At 41.0% G+C, this 18,991-nt stretch overlaps 1 protein-coding gene across 1 annotated transcript in view; it reads left to right on the forward strand.

Annotated features, from left to right (window-relative positions):
• CDH4 (cadherin 4) overlaps positions 1-18,991 on the forward strand; it is a 436,070-nt gene that overhangs the window by 275,432 nt on the left and 141,647 nt on the right. The window contains 1 exon segment of the mRNA XM_025895228.1: positions 6,027-6,203. Coding sequence (XP_025751013.1) covers positions 6,027-6,203 — 177 coding nt within the window.

Consider the following 18,991-nt stretch of genomic DNA (forward strand, 5'->3'; position numbering starts at 1 on the left):
CCCACTGCTAGCTGATAAAAACAAAAAGTAATGAATTTTTGCTTAACTAGCTGATTTAATTAAAATGTTTTATACTGTACTTGTATAGTTTCTATAAATGGAGAGGTAATTTTGTTTAATGAGTTCCTAACCAAACATAACATTCCTGACTGTATGTAGCCAGATTTGATAAAGGTTACAAATGCTGCGATTCCACTGTTTGCTTTTGGAAGTCGTGATGATCAAACAGCTTGCTTGGGTGCTTGAAATGCCCTGTCAGGATTGGTTCCCTCTATTGCTGTTTATACCAGAAATTATTACTATAGTTTTAGGAGCAGGGGAGGTTCTTCTCTGTGTCTGAACACTGTTCATTATCTTTAAAGTGGAAGTCTACTGCCAAAATCACATCTCGTCGTCAATTAGTGGCTTCGCTGCAAACACATTAATTTAATGCCCCTGCTGAAGAACTGTGAATGCTGGAACATCTTGCTGCTAAAACACTGGTTTTCAGAGCACTTTGACACAAATCATTCATGAATAGCAGTTTATGCCGTGATGGTAATGGGATGTGACATGAAGCAATCTTTGATTAAATTTACCACAACTTACAACTATTAGTAAATAGAGCTAATATAGATAGTCATCACAGAGTTCTAGAATGTGGATAACGAGAAAAACAGATTATAGATTCCCTAGCTGTGCAGTTCCTAAATAATACCTTCACATAGCATGACTATAATAAATGAAAGTCTAAAATAAAAAGTTTGATCTTTTTAAAACTACTTTTTTTCCCCGTCTTCAACTTCGGCAAATTCAGCAATGACCTAAATAAAAAAGGAATCAATTACCCTAAAATAAATAAATTTGCTGTTTGTTCTGCAACCCTTTCATTCTACTGTATGAGAACACAAAATGAAATATCTTTCTCTACAAAAAGATCAAAAACTGAGGAAATGGTGCATTTTGGGAAAAAGGGCTCATTCGTCCTCCACTGCCGTCCCTGATGTCAGCAAAATGTTGTTTCCTTAGAACAGAATTCATGCAAATGTTTATTTTGCAGTGCTCTCATATTCCCTTTGTTAAAAAACTAAGCTCTATTTTCATTGTCTTATTTTCTGTTTGGTAAATATCATTTTCTCATGTCCTTTTTGCAGCTACCATGGAAACAAGCAAAAAATGCTTCAGATTAAATATTTTTAAATAGATTTTTTTTTTCCCTGATAGAAAATAGTACCAGTTTTCAAAATGTATATTGATATAGGAGCTGAAGGGAAATATGTTTGAGCAATGGACTAAAGGTGGCTTTGTATCCCCTTGTATTGATAAAAATATATTAAAAACACGTTGCCATAGTTAAACCCTAGGAGTGACACTAGAAACAAAGCAAGCCAAGTACTATTTCTTTTGTGAAAAATGTCTAGTGTGAAGTGTTAAAGATCCTATGAAAATATTAAGACTGGCATATAAATAAAACAGGTTAAATCATAAATAATTTTGATACTTGGTAAATAAAGGCCTTATTTCCTCTCCTCCAATTGCAGGTACTTTTTATTGCAATTGCAAGAATATTATATTTTAGTGCTGAATCCAGAGCATTTCATTTTGCAGGTTGAGCCCTATAAAATGAATAATCTCCAACAAACGTACCCTAAGACTCACTGTTATTTATATGCAGGGAATGGTGGCTTATTTACCCAAACATTCGAGTGATCCAAAATGTTCAGCTAAGCAGGAACACAAAATATGATATTATATTATGTAAATGGGTTTGTGATACGCTCTGCTGGATAATAACTTCCAGATGTCTCCGTAGCCAGAGGCTGACGGATATCAAAGGCAGGTTGGCTGGGAGGGGAGACGAGCCAGCTGGCGAGACTGGCTACTGCTAAGTGTAGCGGAAGGTGAAAGCTGGTGCTCCTTCACACTCACTGGTTTTATTTGTGGACTAGTAAAAAGTCAGTGGCTCGCAGCCTTCTTGTCACGAGCAGGACGGGGCTTGAGGGGCTGTAGGGATCCCATGTGTCTTGTTCTGTCAGGGAATTATTTTTTGACCTGTTTTGTGAGCAGAGGTTGAGTTTAGTCTGAGTCTCCCAACAAATGAAAGGCTGACGAGCCACAGACCAACACTGACAGGAGCTTATAGACTGCCCAGGTGGCAATTCTGACTTAGCCTTTATTGCCAGTGCCAAGTGCAGACAGGGAATGTTCCTGAGCTCTCAAGAATCGTGGTGTAAGTGGAATTAGTTGAAGCACAACTACAGTCCCACCAGTTTGGAGGAAGGTTTCCTAAATCTGGTTGCAGTCTGACAGCCCCTTAGGGGTTTAGCTCTGTGTCCTCTTCAGAACACAGCAGGTTGTACTCACGGTTGTTAAAGTTAATGCTAGACTGAAAAGGGACTGGAAATGACTCCTGTGAGATGGCACTGAAGTTACTGAGGTGGACTTCAGGACACCCCTACACCTTCTGTGGAGCAGCCTGTGAGAAGAAATTTCCTCTTCTTGCAGATTGCTTGCAGAATGTGGACTTTAAATAATACAGCACACATTGCATCTCATCCTTGGCAAGCTCTGAAAGATTCTGCCCCAGTATGAACACTAAGGCATTAGATCCCACTGAATCCAAATTCTCCTAACAAGTTTATATCCCAGCATGGGCTTTTCTCCTGTTGTTTTTCTTCATCCCACACTTTTTAATTACTTTTTCTCCTTGATCTTAAAGGTTTTCATCTGTTATGGCTCCGCTGTGTTTCTCTAGCTTATCAGTGTCCTAAAGTGATAGACAGGCATAATTACTGAATTGCCTGACTATTTTGTATCCCCCTTTAATTATCTATGTATCACCAGAGACCACGCTCACATGTTCCATGTTTGGTGTTTGATCCTGTTCTAATGGATTATAAATGTCACCATGTAATGTTTGGAATGGAGAGTGGACTTCACTTTCCACTGGGCACATGTTCCATGGATGACCCTCTCAGACTGCACATGCCCACCCCCTTGTGCCATATGTAGGAAGGGGATGGCACCTCACAAACACAACAGGAGGGAAAGCACCCTAAAGCAGCAGCACCAGAGGTTCTCAACTTGATGATGGGAAGGACTATGGGCAGACTGTGTTCTGGTGACACTGCAAAAGGTAGCGATAATATTTTATCTTTTCAAAATGTCTTGAAATTCCAGAAAGCATGTGGCCTGTGAGGCCATGAGAGAAGGAGCAGTTGTTATCTCAGTGAGCACTGTTATTCAACAAAACCAGGATTGGAAGTTGTATTTTAGAATTAATTGAATTTGGTGTCACATTGTGCTTTTGAGTTGAACTTTAGATTCTTGTAAACTTGAAAACACAGGAGAGTTTTCTGGGGCTCGCTGTTAGTCGATGCTGTTATTCCAGAGATGTTCTTGGATGTTTCAGTCAAAGATCTGAATAGTTCTGGCATTTATACTTACCAGACTTTGTTACTGCATTTGTCTCACAGCTTTTAAACAGCAGAAAACATGTACAACGTATTTAAACAACACCAGAGAAATTAAGGTCATGAGAATGCATTGTCAACAAATGAAGATAAAAAAGAGCTGTTGTTTTAAAAAAAAAAAAATTGTTGTTGCAAGATGCTTTTGAAATTCTACATATCAAATTCAGAGTCATGTTGATGATTTATTCTAATGTAGGAAAACATCATCAAGAGTGACAAGCAAGCTAGTCACTGTCTAGTCACCTGCCAGCAAGTATTTCATACAGACTAAAAAGGCTGGTATTTCCTTGCTGAGCTGACACTAATTATTTCAGTATACATGGAGCTTTGGGATTCATGTTAATTCTCAAGTCTGTCTTTAGTTCAGACTCATTCCACTGTGTAAACTCAGCAGAGCACAAATTATTTGACCATCCTTTCATAATCTGTCCCAATGCTCACTTGCCAATTATATAAACTGATCCAAATACCTGCTCTCAAAGGATCCTCATTTGGGAATCACAAGCCAATTAAAAAAATAGGGGATATCCACTTTTCTGTGACTCACGTCTCAGTCCTGTTTCATGTTGACGTGCATTTCTGTGTGTCTTCTTTAGATAATATTGTTTTCATCAGATACCTTTCTGGTAATAACACCCTCTTTAGATGAAAACTCTATCACATATAACATATTGCATCCCCTAGGAAGGAGGAGGTCAGCAGTGCCTACAAGTATCCTGACTTTCCCAAGAAAGTCTCCCACTGCTGCATCGTGACTCTGTTTCTTTGTTTGTTACACACTTAAGTGAGTATTTTTAGAACAACTTCTAAATATTGAGCCGTGGTTCTGTGATTTTGCAGCAGCTTAGTGACAATGCTTGTTGAAAGAGTATAAACAACACTTAGGTGAAGAAAACCCCGCAGTCACCTTGGTGGCATGAGTGTGAGAGAGGACCTGAGAAACGTGCCCGTGTGTGTGACTGAAAAGACCCTATTTATCTGTTCAGTGAAAATTCAGCTCTGGAATGGGCTCATTTTTAAGGACTGCATAAAAATAGCTGCGTTTTTGCACAAATGCTTCCAGTCCTTGCAGCCAGTGGATGTCTGCCCTCCACAGGTAACAGAGATCAGAGCCACAATCAAGCTGTGACAATGGGCTGCTGGCTGCTGTGCCCAGCTCACAGCGTCCAGAAGGGCCACACAGCTTTGGAGCCACCTCTCAGTTCAGAAACTGTTTACCTTTCATATGCTGTTTACCTTTCATATACTATATAGTCTTGAGGTGAATTGCACTTCCAGATCAGGACTTGAAATGCACTAATAGATGGATTTACACCAAACTCTAAGCTCCAAAGCAATGATTCCCACCGAAATCAGTGCCTACAGATAACTGTTTGTAGGGTGTTTAAGTTTGTATGTTTGGAGTGAGACAAGAAGTGAGTGTGGCTTAAAATGGCAGGAGCCTCAGAAAATACTTTGATAGGTTTTCCCACACTGTTCTTGTGTTTGGGGGTATGGAGTTTTGGGTTTGTGGGGCTTTTTGAGAAAAAGAACTGAAAATTGTAAAATTCAGAGAACAGTATTCCCACTGGATCTTACCTCAAATTAAGAGAATGTGATTTGCAGTCTTTGTGATTTATGAAAGTTTAAACATTTTCTGGTGGGAGTGCAGGTCACCATATGGTAACAAGAGCTTTGCTAGTTATCTTTTCTGCAGACTTTCCACAAGTAATTGCTGAAATCCTAGAAAGCCATAGAGTATTTAAGTATTGGGACTGCATATCCTCTGAAGAGCCTTTCCAAATCTACATTTCATTGATTCATCGTTCTGTAAGGCAGAAATTTTTCTAGTAACAAGGCAGTCTCTCTAAGTTCAAACCAGGGTCTCAGCATTTCCATTTTTATGCCACAGCATTGTAACATTTCCAGTGCCAAAGTATGCCATGGGCAGAATCCATAATTGAAAAAAAAATCACAAAGGAAGACTCAAATGCATCCCAAATAATGAAAATTTACTGCCTGAAATGTGCTCCAGTTTGCAGGCAGTGTGGGGAGATGTGTATTTGGGATTTATGTTCAAAACCCAGCCCTTACAAAACATGTCATGAAGCACTAAGAATCTGAACTAATGCACCTTTGCAGCCATGGGTCTGACTCTCCCTCTGGTTGGGGTTTGGTTGGATTGCAGAATACGTCTGCAGAGCCACAGATTGCAGGTTATTGTAGCCTTGCTTGTGCAGTACCAGACTATAAAGCTGAACTCATGACATGGACTGTAAAGGGATCCTCTCCCTTTTTTTGTGTGTTCTGGTAGGTTGTATTTATTAGAAATTTGCAGAAACTTCTTTACTCCAGTGTTCTGCTAAATCTCCCTGCAGCTGGTGTAATGAAGATGATACATTCTGGGAGGCATCTTGATTTGAGAGTGACAGCTCCATATATTTGTGAAAATGAAGTGGCAGGAGAGCTGCCAGCAAAGCATATTGTGCTTTGTTCCGTGTGGCCGTTTGCACGCAGGGAAGCACCGCTGTCGGGACAAGTCCTAAGAAGTGAGGAAGAGGCTTAACTGGTTTTGCATTCTTGTTTCCAAAACAGCCAAAAGGCAGGAAGACACTGCCTGGAGACCTGGTGCAGCAGCAGAGTGACACTCTGCTCCCGTGGCGGCAGCATCAGAGCGCCAACGGCCTGCGGAGGCAGAAGAGGGACTGGGTCATCCCGCCCATCAACGTGCCAGAAAACTCCAGAGGACCCTTTCCACAGCAGCTGGTTCGGGTGAGTTAAAATAAGAAACAGAAAGAGTAATAATAATGGTCATCTTGTAGTGGGTCTGGTGAAGCAGTAGGAGTGGTCCAAGTTTCTGGAGTGGGACGTCTGGCTCGAAGCACAGGCTCTCTGCTCTTCCTCCCTCATGCAAGAACAGTTGCCTTTTTACATGCTGCTGAAACCCATCTTTTCCGAAGCGCCTTGCCCCAGTTTCCCTCCCCAGCTGACGGCAGCCTAATCACCTCCTTCCAGCCAGTCCCTCAAGAGACTCTGGCATTGCTGCCAAGGTGGCCCTTTGCCCACTCTCTCATCCAGAAAACGGCTGCAGGTGTCAGGCTGGGTTGGTGGCACCCAGCGATGAGGGGTGCTGTGTCCTTCCCTTCCGATGCCGGGTGCAGATGTGTGGTGGCCTGGAGGAGGTTGGCTGCCTGCCCCCACTGCAGATGGATCCTGCATCCTCCCTGTGTTTCTGGTTTCTTTCTTCACAAGGATAATCTCTGAAATCAGGTTTACCCATGTGGTTTTCTGTGATGATTATGGGATGACAGGAAAAGAAAAAGAAGGGAAAAGGAGTGTTTTACAGAGACATTTGGTTGATATGTTATTGCTGTTGGTAAGTGTTAGCAAAATACAAATACATGTTGCTATTCCTCTTGTGGGTGCTGGTTTCAGTTTTTGGAGCAGTAGAGTGATTAGCTGTTAAAAAAAAAAAAAATTCCTTGGCAGACTCTTTCAGTTCTTCCCTTGGAAGAAAATGACGACAATTATAAAATTTCTGAAGTTATTTTGAGCAGCAGTGGTGTGTCCTTGGCATCCCTTCTCAGGAAGTTCATCTAGTCATCTTGAAACAGGGCCTGGATTCCCGAGTTGCATCATTAAAGCCCATGTCTTGGAGGAAGGAAAGTACTTGCTGAGTCCTTTGGAAGTTCAGGTGAACTTTGCAGTGACTCATGCGATGACTGAAGGTGCATGTTCCCAATTCACCAAGTATTGGGTAAACTCAGCTTGTTGGTGTCATTTCTTTGTGCAAAAAGGAATCAAAAGTAGCAGGTGATAAATGCTTTTATGTCTGTCCTAGAAAAACAGGGAGGGAAGCCAAGGAGTCTTTGTGTGGTCAGCAGTGTTGGGTATGGAGTGACCCATTAATGTGTTGTCTTACTAAGCAGAAGAAATATCTGAAGAGGAAATTAACCTGATATGTCAAAAATATCTTCCTAAATCACATTAAAAATTTAGATTAAATCCTGAATTCCTGTGAAAAATAAGGGGAGTACTTGAAAAATGAACTTGGGCCCTGTCCCATTCCCTGCTGATTTCTTTTGAGCTTTGACTAGACAGAGAGAGGACAACTTGGCACCGGCTTACCATGGCAAATTTGTTGATTTATAAGGACTGAAATCTCTGTGGCACTTTTCCCCCTACAGTCTGGAGATGAAACAGAAGGACTCGAGTATGCAAAATTCCAGTATTAATAAAAATGGCAAATAATAAATTTTATATAGCTACAGAAGAATTTATATTCATGACTTAAACTACGAGTAACCTTGGAAAGATAACCTGGCTGATGGAAACACAGAGCTCCCAGATTTTCAACAATATATTCCATTGCAGTTTTTGAAAACAGAAGTAATGAAGTAAAAGTGGGGTGGAGAAAAAAAAAAAAAAGAATTGGCTTGCAAAGGGCTGCTTTCCTTTTCACCTGACATACAGAAAGCATCGTAATGACAGGGAAGATCATACAAAGAGTGCAACTTGATTAAGCGTGAGACCCCTGATGTTTTAGGCTCGGGTTGAGTTTCTGCTCATCTGCAGCATCTGGCCCGTTTGCCAGCGCCTGAACATGAAGCTTGGGTGATTCCTAGCAGGAGTTGCAGCTTCCCCTGTGTCTTTAATTATCCAGAATAGGACAAATCAACGTCTTCAAAGACCAGCACTATCTGATTATTTCCATCCACATAATCTTCAGATTGCCCTGGAGCATTCTGCTGTCTCGTAGATCTAGGTAACAGTTTTGATCTGATTTCCTATGCTTTTGCTCACTGGGCGCTGAATATTTTTGTGTCCATCTGCTCACAAACTGGAACCAGAAGTGCACATGTGAAGTTGCACCTCAGATCCCATTTGTACAGAAGCAGGTCTGTCACAGTTTTATCTGCTGCTTTATATAAAACACTCAAACCTGGAACCAGCAGGTTCTTGGACACTGACCTTTTTTTTGGTCCAGAAAGCCCTGCCTGAGCTTACATTTTTTTAGGTATAACTAATGGAAACCAGTCCCTCTATAGTGCTATCTTTGGTTCTGGCTTCCTCCAAGGAGAGGAAGGGATGGCATGAAAAATCCGAACACTAAAAAATAAAAAAACCCTACCAGAAGTACATTGTCATAGTACCACTTGCTGTTTGCGTTTTTATAGGTCAGACTAATTTGAAATGCATAGGCAAATCTTTCAGGTTCCCTCCTACTCCTGCTTCCTATTGTGAAGGTAAAAATTCCATTTTATGGAAGTTGATTAGTTACTTGTCAGTATTTTTAGCAAGGCTGTGCCTGAATGAAGTTTAAATCACAGCAAAGGTGAATGCAGCTTGATGGGAGCCACATACCTCGAAAGGCAGCCCTATCTGGTTCAGCTGGGATCAACTATAATTCTCTGCTCATTAAACCATTTCATTCTGATAAAATACGTTAAATGAAAAGTTTTGAGGAAAAAAAAAGAAAAAAGGAACATTATCCCTGCCAAAAAAAAAAACCCTGTTAATTACAGGGTTTTTTCTTTCAAATGAACATCCGTGTCTGTTCATATACATCAACCACACTAACTAGGAAGTGTATGTCAGAAAAATGATAGCTAAAAAAATAATAATAGGAATTTCTAATTAGTTTTGGCTGCTGAAAAGATTTAGTTACTCTTCGAAGAATTTAAGTAAACATCTGATATTTATAAGCTAAAAATATTTTCTATTAGTAAAAAAAATGTTTTGCAAATTTTGCTTTTGTCTTTTAGCTGAGAAAACAGTTATCAAATTTTATTGATATATGCTTATTTATTTTGCAAACATTCATGAAGGTCTTCTGTTTAATTTCCTTGTGCTTCACTTCCACCTTTGTATTAGGAATAATATTGTACATGCTGTGAAATATTTCTCTGTAGTGAGGATAATTTCATTACTAATTGTCAGGTACTCTCATTATTATAACTATGAGGTCCATGAAAATGCCTATTAAAAATACAAAAACAATGTGAAATCCCCCTCCTTCTCCAAGCAAATGACTCATGCAGGCACACTGATCAACTAAGATAATATATTAAATAGTTGCCCCCTTGCTGAGCACCATCTCTTTTCTCACTGACTCATCCTTTTTAGCTACATGCATAGCTAATTCTTAATTATCTATTATCTAATTATCTATTAGCTTATCTTGTATTTCATCGTCTTTTGAACTTCAAAAAGAATCTCAGTTTTGCATCCATGTGCAAGTCTCTAACCGCTTCTAGTGGGAATCTTGAATCAGTGTTCAAGGCAAGTCTTGGTCCATCTCAATGGGCTGCATGAAAATAATTTGTTTTAAAAAAAGCAGTCTTGTGCAGGACTGGTCTGTGGTCATGCCATGCTTTAGGTAATGGGCTCTTCTATCAACCACTACAACCATATTCACCTTCATGAGGGCTCCAAACTTCCAGTTCATCTCCAGGACCTTTATAGAGCTCTTAGGAGCCTCCTGTCTTGAACTTCATAGACACTCATTTTTCCACCTTGCCTTCATTTAACTTGGAACTGAAAAATGTGGTATTTCCCCATTAGATCTCTTATGTTAAACAACTTGTTCATTCTCATTACAACAGCATGAAAATCCACTGAGGATGACCGAGACAGGATCTTGGTGCTCTTACAAACCCCCTTGATTGCATGTTACAGGCACAGCGTGCGCCCTCACATCCGAGCGCTGGGGATCTCAGCCACAAGAATACTAGAAATAATCTAAGTGAGTAACAGGAAATAAGAGGGAAGGATGCATTTTATGTAAATTTAATCAGAAAGTCCTGAAGTAGTTTTTGGAAAGTTAGCAGAGTATAATATACCTGAAGACTCTTGCGTTGCTTCTTAGCGAAGGTGTCGTCGGTAGGTCGGGTTTAGTGCAGCACGTTAGGAACCTGCTGCATGTTTTAAAGAAATTTCAAATGTACATGTCAAAAAATTAGCAAGGTGTCTTATTTCCCTTTCTCCATTCATTCTGTGAGTCATGAACCAAGTCCTGGTTTGGTCACATGCACACACACACAGAGGAGAGATCAATACCGGAGCCAAGACTGTGGCAACATGTGCAGAGAGCTCCTCTTCACACACTAGAAGACCACCCCATGGGTGGGTTTAGTACATGTTAAGCTGTACTGTGACATTGAATACACTCTAGAGCTCCACAGCCCATCCTGGAGCAGGAAACCAGTGTAGTGAGACAGTTCTCCAAAAGTCTAAAATCCTGGCGTTGGAGATACATAAGACATACTGAGCTGTGAAATCCCTGCCGGCTTGGACCATCAGCCCTCGATATTGCCATCTCCTTTGCTCATCAGGACTGGTTCAGCATGTGCTTTTGCACTTGTTTTAAATAGTTTTATTGTAGGAAATCCCTCATGCCTCCTCTATCACAGCGTTGCTCACTGCTGTGAAATTGGCAGTGCAGAATCCATTAGCTCCCAGCTGCAAGACAGATGGCATCTGTCTGTGGTGAGAGAAGGTTTGTTGAGAAAAGGCCTTGCAAATGCTTCCCAAAGGACATCAGACCTTACTTTTCCTGAGAGAGATGCAGACAGCCTTGATTACAAATAGGCCTAGATCTTCCTTGTTCTCCACAGGAACAGGTGTTTCTTTTGCCTTACCAAATACACTGCAGAGTTGAAAAAAATGGCTAGTTGTGGCTCTCAGTGCAGCTCACCTTTGGTACCCGTTTGAATATCACCAGCTGAAATTCAGAGATGAGGAGATTTGGTCTTTGTTGTGACACTTAGACTGAGATAAGAAGGAGAGAGCCCAGAGGGTGGAGAGGAAATGGGACATCGTGCAGGTCGTGTTGCTCTGTGGAGGCACAGCCTTTCTCTGAAAGCTATTTCAAGGATGCAGATTGTGACAGCTCTTGCTCTTGACTATGATTTCACACCACAAAAGAACCTGACACCAAAGAGAGAAAGATTAGGAGGGAAATGGTTCATTAAATGTTTGTGTTGCCACAGTCTTGGCTCTGGAATTGAACTCACGTGTGTGTGTGACCAAACCAGGACTGGGCACATGACTCATGGAATGAATGGAGAAAGGGAAACATGGCACATTGTTACTTTCTCGACATGTCCATTTGAAATTTCTTTAAAACATTTAGTTTAAAGCAAGTTCCTAAACATATCCCGCACTATATGTACTCCTCAAAGGACATCCCCTTTTTTAAGTTCTCCCTGGTGTATCACCGTGTCATTCTTAGTCTCCAGCATTCAGAGAAAGGGAAGGACAGATGCTGATGTAAATTCACGAGTCTTTCCCAAAGCTGGTGGGGCTACCCCAGTGTGAGCCATTTGGGAATCTGGGTCAGAGGAAGCAGATGCCCAGTGTTTTATGGGCTTTCCGTGCACGCGCACGTACGGCATTATGGATTGAAAAGTGCAGCTACAGCATAAATGCTCCATTTAAAATTCTCTTACAACAGCATTCAAGCCTATACTGTAATTATACATATTGTATTTCCTTGTATTCAGACCCATAGGGAATTTATATTGTCCTTGCTAAAGCCAGAGGGACTGAAGGAAAGCAGTCATTTAATGATTCAGCTGTCTTGGGCTCTATGATTTAATCAATCATATGAAAGAAATTTTTAGATTCTTTGTGTTTAGAGTTCTCTTGTCTGAGCAGAAAATGTTCCCTTTTTGAATTGCTTTAATAGCTGTATTTATGCAGCTGAAAGTTCCTTAAGAAATGAAAGTAAAATCAAATTGCTGAGAATGCCTAGATAATTTATCGGAGAATATTCAATTAGAATATATTAATATTTTAGATTTCCATCATTAATTTAATATTCAGAGATTTAATTTAGTCGTTGAATTGCTGTAGTGCCATGCGTGGGTAGGTTGTTAGGCTGAGTGCTTAAAACACCTGCCACAAATGGGTGAATCTCACTTTGATTCCCAAGAGCAAAAACGCCTTTCTACTGACATAAGTCTTGCAGCAAAAACTCAGACACTAAATCTTGCCTGTGCTCTGCATTTTTCAATAATTGCAGAAAGGAATAATACAATCTTCTAGCAGAAATAAATGCAAGAGCCTTATTTATTTATGCATTCAAATCCAGACTGATGGGGAATTTGGTGCTCTGTGGTTCTGAGTTTGTCAATGTATTACTGAAGAATTTCATTTTGCCAGCCTGGCCTTGTCACTTACTCAAGGAGAACCGTCGTAAGTGCAGGTGGGATTTAAAGGTGATTGACACTTTGTAGACAGCTATCAAGGACTCCTGTTGCCCAGTTCAGCTAAAAAAACTGCCCTTGAGTTTTTGCCATTTTCTAGGATGCTTTGGGAATAGCAACGTGAGCAGAAAAATGCCCCACTAAATCATAAAAAAACCCGCTAAATCATGAAATGCTATGTGATTTGGAAGTGATAAATCTCCATCAAATATAGCATCCCAGTTGCATGAAAGGAAATGGAACAGTTTTTAATTTCTCACACAACATAAAAACTGAGATTCTCAGAAGCCATTGGCAGCAGTGAGACTGCTCCCACTCTCATTGGGAAGTATCTGAATGGCATTTCAGAAGACTCAAAAATCATTGATAAAAATATTTCTGATTTTCTTCAAGTTTAAGCAGAATGGGGTACAGCAAGTCACACTGAGAGGAGACTGGGATAACAGACCTGTGGTCTGACCTTGTGGTTGATGTTTCAAAGTGTTTTGCAGTCATTCAGCCTCCCCATGAGGCAGTGGGGTGGGATATACTACCAGGTATTTGTGACCCTACTACCAATGACTGCTGGTTAAATAAAAATTGTGAGTTAGAGACATGGAATCATAGAATTGTTTAGGTTGGAAAAGGCCTTTAAGATCATCGAGTGCAACCATGATCCATACAGCCTTTGCATAAGTGTTTTTCTGTACAGGATCTGACTTTTTCAACCTGTTTGCATAGCTGAGTATTGTCTTTCACAGATAAGAAACCGAGGCAGGGAAGTTGTGAGTGGCTTTGTTTGAGACCCCAGAGCTGTTGCCATGGCCATGAGCAGCACTCTCTGGTTATCAGCATCTGGACCTGTCCTTGGGTTATTTGAAGAATCTCATAAAGGACTCAGGTTTTAAAATAGTATTCAGAAATCTTTTGTTGATGGTTATAGTCACTCTATTCCATGTCTGAGTTCAGCTGCTACATCTGTGCATCAGGTCTGCTAAAGTACAGGCTTGTTTCTCATAGTGATGCAAAGGTGCTTCTCTGCCACAGCCAGGGACTGAGCAGCAGCTCCCACTCTCTGCTGCATCTCCATCAGTTCCTCCACCACCACCCTCATCCTGCCCACACCTTTTAGCTCCTGCTTGAAGGAAATGTAGGAAGTACAGAAGGATAAGTACCCCTCACCTCGAACTGTCACACCAGGCACACTGCAAAAGAGTTCATCAGTCACTCCAAAGAGTATTTAGCTATAATACCCCATTGCACATATTGCAACATATCATTACCTCCCATCCTCTCCAGAAAGTGAGATAACTGTAATAGCCACTCAGTATGGCTGTCATTATGTGTACAGGCAAAGGCAGGAAGGCATAGTCAGAGCTAATGTACACAGCTCGTAAAGCTATTGAAAACCTGTAAAGACAGAGTGTACACAAAAACAGAGGGTTAATTTGCTTGGAAAAGAGATTTGGTTTCTCTCATGCCATTCCCAAAGTAAAACAGTAATAATGAAAAAAGCCGAGACAGGAACAGACAAAGAACTTGCAATCTGCCTCTTTGCTGCAGGAGTTCATTCTTTAACACTCATCACCCACATTAGGTGACTGTGGGACTTGGCTTCCTTGATTTGTTGAGATGGAGTCCCAAAGACAGAGTGGTGCTGTGTGGGTGTGAGTTTGGATTTGCAGAATAATGGTGCAGATATAACCTTGACAGCTAGGCTGTTGCTGATATTCACTCTATCAGGCTGGAATGAGATAGGAATTAAAAAACCCACATCTATGCCTTTTACTTCCCTACTGTTGCATATGTTCTTGCTAATCTGCACTGCTGAAGAATTAAATTCAGCACTCTGGAATTTTGGATGTCAGCTTTTAAAATTTTAGGGAATTTACTCTTGGGCTGATTTTAAGCTCTCACTGCTGTGGTTAATTGTTTTATTTATAACAGCTGAGATTTTCAGTGGTAAAGGTGTCACCATCCAAACCCTTTCCCAGCTGTCTCTAAAGCAGGATGATGAGAGGAGTAGTAAGCCATGGTTAGATGATGGGGTAGCAAAGAGTGGATGCACAGTAGTGTAGCCCCATTAAAGGCCCCGTTTCTTTGCAGTTTCTTCTTTCCCATAGTTCTTACCATATTTTTTAATAATTACCATATATTTAATAACATTCATTTTTGTTGCTAATTTCCTTAATTTAAAGGACATTTCCCTCCTATCCGAACAGTTAGACAACTTAAAAACAAACAAACAAAACCTTGGATTATGTTAAGGGAAACATTTTGCCCAAGGCAATTTGGATATCTGCAGATGGTGGTACTGAACATTTTGGCCCTTGTTCAGCAGCGATTTTAAGTATGTGCCTATATTTGAGCCTTTAAGCAACTCCAGTGGCTCTTCAGAATTTATTTGGTGCACAAATAGTGCCTTACTGGATTAAGACCAATCACCCAGCATTGTGCAGTACCAACCTCTTTGGCCGTGCTTATCATTTTCATTAGATTTCCAATTTTAATTACATTTCTCTGCATACACTGGTAGTGTACAGAGAGCATGGTTCCAGATGTACACACACACCAGCCTTTGCATATGTCCTTTTTGTTCTGATATACACCAGAACCTGCCCTGAAAAGCCACCCAGTAGACCTTGGTTTCATGTTTCTGGCACTATGTAGAGAGAGCTGTATTTCTTTTCCCTCCATGAACAAACAGAAACTCATGCATCCCCCAAGAGCCCCTGCAGCTGCTGAGTGGGTGAGCTCACTCATTAGGAGGGACAGAGAGTTGGCCACAGGTGTGGGAGGTTTTGTCTTCCTCTCCATGGAGAAATGAGGTGTGTTTGACTGCAGCTGACCCTGACTACGAGTACACTGTGGGAAAAGCTTCCAGGAAGAGAAGGGGCTGTTAATGCTTCATGAAGGATGAGGGAGATGTGCTGGTGAAGGACTTCAAGGTGAGTGGCTTTGGAATCGTGGTGCTGGGCTCAGCTAGAAGTGGCTGGAGGGGAAAGCAAAGGACTTGGCCAAAGCTCAGGTGCGCTGTGTAGAATAGAGCAAGCCAGCAAAAGAATGAAGAGAGGGTTTGGTGTGGCTTGTGGTGTTGTTTCTTGGTGCTGGAGGGCTGCTGAGCTGCACCAAGCTCGGCACAGCTCCTATGGGGTTGTGCCTCATCATTTGTGCCTCATCACTGCTCTGTTTCTGGACATTGAAGGGCAAAGCTGGGATGTGGCAGCTGGGGCATGATGGCTCAGCGTGGGCTGTTATTCCAGTAAGATGATGTTTCAGAAAACTTTCACATAATGTGTGTGTGAGGTGTCTCTGCCTCAGGTCTGTGCACGGTTTTTGGGGTGTGTGTATGCAGCTGAAAAACAAGTCATGCCACACATTCATCCTTGTCGTAACAAACTACCCAGGCGTGCCCTCCCCTTGCAAAGCTTTGCTTTAGTAGTTCCCCTTTAGTAATTAGGTTTTGGAAACCAAGACTAAGCCTCTAACGACTCAGATTATAAACCCCTAAACCCAAAAGTTTCTAGTGGAAATATTAACAGACCCTTAAATGCCGTAGTGCTGGTGGGTACTGCCAGGACAGTTGCCTTCCTGACTGCTTCTTCCACTCGTGATCTCTGCTCATTTTAATCAAAACATCATGACCTGAGGAGGTTTTTGCATCTGTGCTTGAGTTTGTAGACCTTTGGGGCTGTTTTGCAGTTGATTTATTTGTTTGATTTGTGCTTCAAGGCTTTGAGAGCTGTAACATTTATTGAGGCAAAGAAGCTAATTTTCTTGTAAAAAGGGGGGACAGTTTAAGGAAGAGTAAAGGCTGTGTGGGCTTGTTTCTGTCTAAAAATGAAAAGCATGATTGTGTTGTGAAAAGACTGGACATGGACCCCTTGGTTTGACCCTTTAGGGAATTTGCAGTCCCTTGTCCTCCAACAGCCTCCTCTCTGCTAGTTAAACTCCTCTGGGGAAAAGGTAGAGCTGCAGTGCCCCCATTACTGTGGGACTACAAAAAATTCAGTGAAAATCGCCAATTTTCCTATTTCCAAGTTGCTGAAAAAAAGTGTGGCAGCTGAAAGGCAGAGTTTCTGACCGCCCTGTGAGCTATTTGGAATTATTTCTGAAGTAACATCACTGGAAGGGAGCGTATTAGTAGAGAGAGAAAAGGAAACTAAGATTAAGAATCTGCACTAAAAAGTGTTGCTAGTTAATCCACAGCCCTCGGAAGGGATTTGTGTGAGTTGGAAAACAAAAATAAATGTTTGGCCAGCTTACATTTTCAGTGGTGTGGTTTGCAGTGAAGTGATGACACAATTTACTTACCAGTAAATGGCATTCAACTGCCTCTAACAAAAAGAAATTACAGTAGAAGAAATCAGACATCATCAGAGCATAAATCCTTTATGGAAGATTATAGCAGTTATTTATTATTTGAAAGCAAAGAATTGAGAAGCAAGGTGGCAGTTTTCTTTCAGTCATGGGAAATGCACCCTGTAATGTCTCCATGGAAAAAGGAAAATGCTGCACCAAAGCATTCCCATTCAGCTCAATGGCAAAAACACTATTCGTTAGCATCTGTTTTTGCAGGGGAACTCCTGTTAAGAGAGGAATTTAAATATCGGAGGAAGCATTTCCAACAACTGTCTGGGTTTACCGAATATTTTTCAGACAGTGTTATGTTTATGGCACAGATTTTTGTATGCTAAAGGAAAAGGCAATTCAGAATTTATGAAACAGCTGCTCTGTCTTTTGAGTACCTAAGGGACAGAATGACACAACATATATGTATTCTGAAGTCGTTAAAAAACAACTTTCTCTAATTCCTTTTGGGCCATAACCCATGGTATCTACAAGTATTAAACCATTTTCTTTTAATTTTTTAATTGGACATGAATACAAAATTTAACATTCAGGTATAACATGCTATTAGAAAATCAGCTCTTTTTCTACTCCTGTATCCACTGAGTTGTTAAATGTCCCCCTCCCTTCCTCTTTTTTTTAACCTCTTGTTCTTAATGAGACTTCCTCCTTCTCCCCATGAATCTTTATGTAGGCAACCTTAGCTCTTGATTAATCAGTAATTAGGGAAGGAGTCCTACTGATTTCAAGTCTTTAGTATCATACTCTCCAGCTGAAATTCAAAACTAAAATCTGAGGGAAAGCCATAATGTCAATATTATGCTATGTCTAACCATATGATGACAAAAAAATCACATCAGAGTCAGACCAGGCATATCTATTTATATAGGCACAAATCTGTCCTGCTTGATATCAAGTGTAACATAATCATAATTCTCTCCCATAACTGCTTTCCTCACACATTCCCTGCTATTGCCTGCCTTTGTCACCATCAGCATTCAATATTTCGCCTGAAAGTTTACTGCACCCTCTGTCATCTCATCTGACACGTAGTGTTTCACTTCATGTTTGCTGAGCAGTTAGGGCCCAATTCAAAGTTTAATGAGCCCTCATTAACCTCCGTGAGCTTTGGATCAATCCCTTGTAGTCTAATACGGTAATAATGCCGGGGTATTATGGAGTTAAAAGCTGCCATACAGTGGTCTGAGGATAAAGGCACTGCAGGCGGGCAGCTTAATGGGGTATTAATTGGATAGAGGGTATTCATAAGTACTGAGCACTGAGTGTGGATATTGTTGAAAGAAGAGAATAAATGCTGAATGGTGTGATCTTAAACTAAGGAAAACTCGAGGTTCCCTTTGCATTGTTCTTTGCTGTAACTGTGGATCAGGAATTGGAGGAGTTAATGCTGATTGGCACTGAGTTTTCTGGCCCGGGTTAATGGGTGCTGTCACTCACAAGTCATCTTCTCTCTCATAATCCAGCTCTGAAGTTCTGACTGCCTTGGCTCCATCCACATCATTCTCCAAGAAACTAAGTATTAGCAAAAAGGTGATGTCATTGGAAAGGATTCATCAAAGGGAGCTGCTAATTGCACACAACAGCTTTTTCATTTCCTTTTTTCTTCTCTGGGATAAGGTGCTTTCAACACAACATTTAAAGTAACCCAAATTATTGCTTCCTGAGCTCTTGGTGCTGGTCAGCCCACTGTCAGCTGGCTCCGTATTCCTGTGAACTGCATAGAGTATCCCTCTGGAACTCTGAGGATAGAAGACCTACACCAAGTCATGTCAGAGCAGCTCATATTTGTATTTTAGTCTGGTTTTGCAGTTTTCCCCTTTTTGTACCCAAAATACTGCTAATTCTTAGAGAAGCTCCATTTCTACCTCCGTTGGTGTGCAGACGATGATCAGGCACAGTGGAGAATTAGTCCTTGTTGATTTAGATTCCTCATGGTCCAATAGGATTTGGATACCTGGTGCCTTAGCAAATCTTGCCTCATGCCCAGAAGTCCCTAAAAAG

This window comes from Manacus vitellinus, unplaced genomic scaffold (genome assembly GCF_001715985.3).
Source record: "Manacus vitellinus isolate BGI_N305 unplaced genomic scaffold, ASM171598v3 scaffold_26_pilon, whole genome shotgun sequence".
Lineage (NCBI taxonomy): Eukaryota > Metazoa > Chordata > Aves > Passeriformes > Pipridae > Manacus > Manacus vitellinus.